The 6,581-nt window shown below is 43.0% G+C and overlaps 1 protein-coding gene across 1 annotated transcript; it reads right to left on the bottom strand.

The window, feature by feature from the left end:
- Window positions 1-15: 15 nt before the first annotated feature.
- On the bottom strand, window positions 16-644 carry LOC101643148 (60S acidic ribosomal protein P0-like). Its single transcript, XM_045292146.1, is given in 2 exon segments — window positions 16-303; window positions 305-644. Coding segments are annotated over 2 exon segments (573 nt in total). The 5' UTR covers window positions 590-644.
- Window positions 645-6,581: the final 5,937 nt, after the last annotated feature.

Genomic DNA, 6,581 nt, shown 5'->3' with positions numbered 1-6,581 from the left:
GCCATTGTCAAACACCTACTGGATGATCAGCCCAAAGGAGAAGGGGGAGATGTTCAGCATGTTCAGCAGGGTGGCTTCGCTGGCGCCCACTTTGTCTCCAGTCTTGATCAGCTGCATGTCACTCAGGATTTCAATGGTGCCTCTGGAGATCTTCATAGTGATGCCCAAAGCCTGGAAGAAGGAGGTCTTCTCGGGACCCAGGCCCATGTTCTGAGCCAGCACAGTCACCTCACACGGGGCGATGGCACCAGCACGGGCGGCAGCTGGCACCTTGTTGGCCAGCAGCATGTCTCTGATCTCAGGGAAGGTCCTCCTTGGTGAACACAAACCCCACATTCCCTCGGATATGAGGCAACAGTTTCTCCAGAGCCGGGTTGCTCTCCAGATGCCCTCGGATGGCCTTGCGCATCACGGTGTTCTTGCCCATCAGGACCACGGCCTTCCCGCGGAGGGACATGCGGATCTGCTGCATCTGCTTGGAGCCCACCTTGTCTGCTCCCACAATGAAGCATTTTGGATAATCATCCAAAAGTTGGATTATTTTAAGGAAGTAGTTGGACTTCCAGGTTGCCCTGTCTTCCCTGGGCATCACGGCGGTGCATCAGGGATTGCCACGCGGGGTTTAAAGACGTTGTCACCCTAAGAGGACGCCTGGCAAGAGAAGCCCAGCATTCTCTTTACTTAGTACTCTGCCTTGCTCCCTCTTATGATGACTGCCGCTGAACCTAACTTCGTTTCCCCAGGTGGGGAGAGGCATTGGTGAAGGGGCTGCAGAGTGAGGGTTTAACGACGTGAGGTTTCGTGGTGAAGTGATGAAAATGTCCCAGAATTAGGTGGTGGGGATAGTTGCACAACGTCCTATACTAGAAACCAGGGATTGTACACTTTGAAACTGAATTTTATGGAGCTCCAAACAACAGCTTGGCTTAACTACTGGGGGCGGGGTGGCAGCCTTGAACACTATGCACTTTTATGAAGTTTCAATAGGAGATCAAATTGACAACAGCTCAGAAGATCAAGTGGAACGGTGAGTTCAAGTTAAGAGGGAAGGACTACTCAGACAAGGAGGGCTGGGGAACAAACAAACAAAAAATAATTAGGAAAAGAAAAGGCGGGTGGGAACACAATTCAAACATCTTCAGTGTCTTTAAATGCTACATGTTGAAACTGTTGCACTGGTATATGTTTTGCTAAGTATGTAATAAACAACAACAAAAATTTTACATTGTGGGTTTATCCTCTATGCCAGAGAGAGAGCTCAAGAGAACAATGTAACAGCCCAGCAGCTTGCGTGGTAGCGTTGGTCTTCCCGTTAGTTAGACTCCATAATGCTCATGGGAAATCTCCGTGAAAAAAAGATGTTTTAGGAGAAGCCTCCACAGGAGATGTGTGCTAAGAACAGCATGAACCCTGTTTCAGCGGTGCAGTTGGTCAGAAAGGCTTTCACATTTCAGAAGTTTTTAATTGTACGTAGTCGAAAATAAATGCAGTGGCTCCTTAATTATGGTTGGTTGACTTTTTATCAGTTACCAAATGAAGGCCGATCTAGATTCACCAGCTTAAATAAGCTAGGCTTTTCTGATCATTTCACCGTGTTACCACCAAAGGGTGGGGGGTGGGGGAGTGGGGTGGAACAACACTTTAGCATTTAGAAATAACAACCTCCTTTCACTCCCTGCTGGAAACTTATGATTCTCTCATGTAAAAAAAACCCAAAAGTATTGCTTACATTCATAAGCAAGAAACTACTGAGAAAAGCCATAATTACGCTGAAAGAGATATGTAAGTAAACACATCCTTAGTGTTTATATTCCTTTACTGAAGGATTTTCTCTCACTACAAGTTCAGGAGCGCTGTATTACCTAACATTTTGGAGTAGCAGGGAGCCAAATCAGGGAATGTCTTTCCTGATAAAAATAATCTCCTGAGTATTCTATTACAGTGGGCCCCCTGATTCAACCAATCACAGATGGAAAAATATTCTTTTCTTTTTTTTGAAAAGGGAAGATTTTCCTAATTTTATTTTGTTGAGAGCACACATATTAAAAGTTTTTACATTTACAATTTGGTGATAGTGCTTGTTTTTGCAGCTGTGCAACCATTTGCCCGCTTTTTCATTAACAAACTCATTACTCCATAAAGTCTCTAATTTTTAAGTTATGTATTGTAAATTTGATTCCAAACAGACTGGTGTTAAAATAGCATAATGCTCAGGCAGGCAAATTAACTTTTAAGACCACTTCAGGGTATATTTTTGAGTATAGACTTTAATAACTGAGTATAAGTGTACAACATCCAAACTCAACAAATGGTAACTTCACCAATACATTTTTTATACTATTACATTAAAATCAGGTGGACTTCTTTTTTCTTTTTCTTTTTTTAAGCCAAAAGGCAAAACTTAAATTTGTCCAGTACCAGGGCACTATACTGAATGCAAGCGAATGAAGTAGTATGCACGCACCCCCGGTCGGTCATACATTCCCGCCGTTTCCTCAGCTCTTCCGTCCCTCGAGAGCTCGAGTGTTGCTGGAGTCTCTTAAGTGTTGCTCCCCTAGTCTCCTAAAAAGCAATTCAGTCATCAGATCAATCCCTCAAATGCTAACTTGTTGATCTTGTTAGGTGCCGTCCAGTGGGTCTGTTCAGACTGAAATGCTGTGAAGGAGGTGTAAAGTGTTATTTATGTTGTATTTACGTTGTATTAGGAGTCCTGGTGGGGTAGTAGTTACCCATTGGGCTGCTGAATGCAAAGTCAGCAGTTCCAAACCACTAGCCTCTCCAAAGGAGAAAGGGCTTTCTACTCCTGTAAAGAGTTACAGTCTCAGGACTCCACGGGGCAGCTCTCCCCTGCTCTCTGAGTCAGCATCGACCGGATGGCAGTGAGTTTGAGTTTGACTTTACATTGTAGCACATATTACAAGCAATCGGGAGATGTTTTACAGAGGAACCCTTATGGCATATCAGTCCCGTGTATGGCTAACTGCGTTATCAGCCATTCCAAACCATCAGCCACGCCAAGGTGAGAAAAGGTGAGGCTTTCTCGGTCTTAGAACCAACTCCACTAGGCCAGGTCTCCTCTGGCCTGTAGAGTCACTATGAGTTGGAATTGACCCGGTGGCAGTGAGTCGGGCTTGTTTGTTTAGAGCTGATTTAAAGTACATTGGAGGTTGTACATAGTAGTTATATGCAAATACTATGCCATCCACGGATTTGGGTATCCACAGGAGGCTTCAAACCCAATCCCCGCCCCAACTCCCATTTGGACAACCAAGAGTAGAATGACTGTATGAATATATAGAGTGAGCGATAAACATTTATTAACCATTCAGGTAATACAAAATCAGCTTTTTCCTACCAAGCTCATTTTAATAAGAGTACATGTAACTATAAATACTGTGGTCTTACAATAGAAAAAAAATCTCATTTTTTTCCAGTTACTCTTTTCATTATTGGTATTTGTATGCAAACATGATACAAGAAAGTGGGACATAGCATAAGACAGACCAGAAATGTCCACTCAACATAAAAGTATAGCATCCAAGAAACACATGTCAAGTGGGGTCTTTGAAAACAGAGGAGATTTAAAAGTCATGTGTTTTCAAAAGATTTTGTGTTTCTGCAGACTTGGGTTTTGATAAATCTCACAGAAAGCTTTTGCCTTCGGTTATTAATCACATGATGAGGCAGCAATTCCCCAACACATCTTTTCCTGTATTCGATTACTTATTCTTTCTAGTATACGTTCTTGCCATTACTAATAGTTTCCTATATCTATTATCCATAGGCATTATTTAACATTACTTACCTTTTTATGTCTGAATGGCAGTCTCAAATCTGGTTCTTGTTCACAAAGCACACTTTACCATTTTACTGAACAATTGGTTCTTGAGTTAATGAAGTTCTTTGATCAAATAATGAAACTACAATGATGTAAAGGACTGTGTATGCAATGATGGAGAGACTTTGCCATACATATTTTGGATAGATCAGCAGAGACCAGTCCCTGGAGAAGAACAGGCTTGGTAAAGCATGAAAAAGAGGAAGGTCCTCAAGGAGGTGGATTGACAGGTGGTTGTGACAGTGGGCTCAGACTTAGAAGCAACTGTGAGCAGGGCAGGGCCAAGCAGGTTTCCTTCCTTCATGCACCAGTTGCTATAGGCTGGAGCCAACTCGGTGGCCCCTAATAGCAGCAACAGTGACTTTGTCATCAGGGTAGCTCTCTTTCGACAGAGCTAGAGAGGATAAGAACCTATAGACATGAGCAGCACTCGAATTATCAATCAAGTAAAAATTGATGAAATTCAATGATTGTCCTGTGTGGTTTGAGGTGGGGGGGGGGCGGCCAGCCCCCCACCACTAACCACAGGTTCAGTAAGCACAATTGTATGGTTGAGATATCTATATTATATTAAAGTCATGAGAGATAGAAGAGAGTCAAAAAACGGAGTCAGACACATTACTTGGTAGCATTGCTCACCTCAGCCCCGCTTGGTGGTCCACGTGGAGAGCGGGGGAAGGGAAGGAGGATAAGGGGAAAGGGAAACGGGGAAGGAGAGGGAGCCAAGAAGTGAGGCAAGGCCTCTATTGCTAACCCAGGCCAATATGCCTTTGGGGGCCTGCAAGCCCACTAATTACAGGTAAAGACATACATCACAGGAAGGGGTTGCACTATACATTATACAGTAATGGAAGGGGGTGGCCTAGGGACATACACGCAATAGGAAGGAGGGGTTGGGGGCATACATGTGATAAGATGGGCAGATCTTAGATTTAGGATGGCAGTTTAGCTTTGACCTGGTCTCTGGATCTCCATAGAAACCATTATCAGTAGGGTGTAAACCCCATCTACAGGAACCAAATAGATGACTGCAACCCTGTCCATTGTCTTTAAGAGCAGGGAGTGGGGGCCCACTGCAGTCTGGCAACTGATCACCTCTGGGATCCGATGCCTGCGAGCTTCTGACCTCCCCTCACAGCCCCGTGAGAGACTAATGAAGAGCTTCATGCTGAAACAACTTGACCTCAAACTTCTACAACAGGGATGGAAAGCAATGCATACTGAAGCCAAACAGGTCATGTTCATGAGTGTACTAGTTCTAATATGGCAGCCAGATACTTTGTCTACTGATTCAAAGGGAGAAACTATTTTCTTGGCTCACGAAAAAAGAAAATGCAGAGAACCACTCTTCAGTGTTGTGGGTTTCTCTTTATAGATGGCCTTTCTGGCCCGGGGTTTGCTGCTCTGCCAAGAGGAATTGTTAGGCCACAATCTTGCAAAGGGATTAGACATTTTACTATGCAAAAAGGTATCTAAAATGTTTGGAGGGGGTTGTCAATTTCTTTGCAAGCTAAATGAATGTGGCCTGTTTAGGGGATTGGTTACTATTTGGTCCTCTTGAGGGGTCTGGCAAGGTCACACCTTGAAATTGACTGGGGAGCTTTAAATCTTCACTTTGAAAAAGTGAAGTTGTGTCTTCTGCATATCAAAAGGTTGTTCATCTTCCTCCAATCCTGATGCCTAGAAATTCTTTGTATGGTACAGCTTTTGGATTATTTACTTATGTACAGATTGAATAAGTATGGTGAAAGGATGCAACTCTGATGTAGACCTTATTTAAATCTTCAACCACACAGCATCCTGTTGTTCTGTTCAGACCACTGCTTCTTGGCACATGCTCTGGCTTCCCATGTGCACTAAGTGTTCTGACGGTCTCATTCTTCACAATGTTATCCATATTTGTTATGAGCCAGACAGATATCTTTGCATAATACACCAAGCTTTATTAGATCATCATGGTCCTTGCTAGTATATTTGATCAAAGAAGCCTGAGAAAAGATAGGTTTAAAAGCAAAACAGAATAACAACAACTCCTGTATTTTACAACAGGAATTCTAAAGACCCCACTATGGAATGCCATTTCTACCAGGATCTCTGGGAAATTGCAGTAATGTTTTTCTTTTCAGTGCAGAAGAAGTTTAGTAATCCAAACTTTTTTTTAACTACGTTCGCTAGTCATCAACCTCATAATTATATACCTACAGGTTGTTCAAATAAAGAGGGAACAAAGCTCCTAAACAAAGTTCAGTGTCTACGTCAAGACTGCCTGGAGCTAAGAGGAGTTTTACGTCTCTGTTTACCTCAGGATTCAATTAAATACATGCATACTTAATTGATGAATCACAGGTGTATTTGGTCCACATATTGCTGCCAGGAATATGACAGGGAAGATAAGAAAGTCTTTCTCAGATCATATTTATTAATGAAAACTGGATGTACACCCACCATTCTGGATAGTTCTGCAACCCAAATGCAATCATACCAAGAGCAATAAAATAATTACAGAACAAAAAAGGCTAACTGTGTTCTTATACTGGCTGTGCTGGAATAAATGTACTCTACGCTGTCTCGTACCCGGAACATGACTATAAAACATGGACAGAAGGCATCCCGGGCCTGTTTGAGGAGTCTGAAAAGTCAATAGCAGCAAGCAGACTGAGAGAACAGAAGTCAAAGTTTCCTGGAAGCAGTGCGAGTTTCTCTCTTTTTTCCCTCCACTCTCCCTTGGGGGAAGGGTGGGGTT

The sequence above is a fragment of the Echinops telfairi genome, unplaced genomic scaffold, assembly GCF_000313985.2.
Source record: "Echinops telfairi isolate 266 unplaced genomic scaffold, ASM31398v2 ScPeMD7_443;HRSCAF=831, whole genome shotgun sequence".
Lineage (NCBI taxonomy): Eukaryota > Metazoa > Chordata > Mammalia > Afrosoricida > Tenrecidae > Echinops > Echinops telfairi.
Note: the sequence above shows the minus strand (reverse complement) of the source record. Positions and strands in the feature narration are given on the sequence as shown.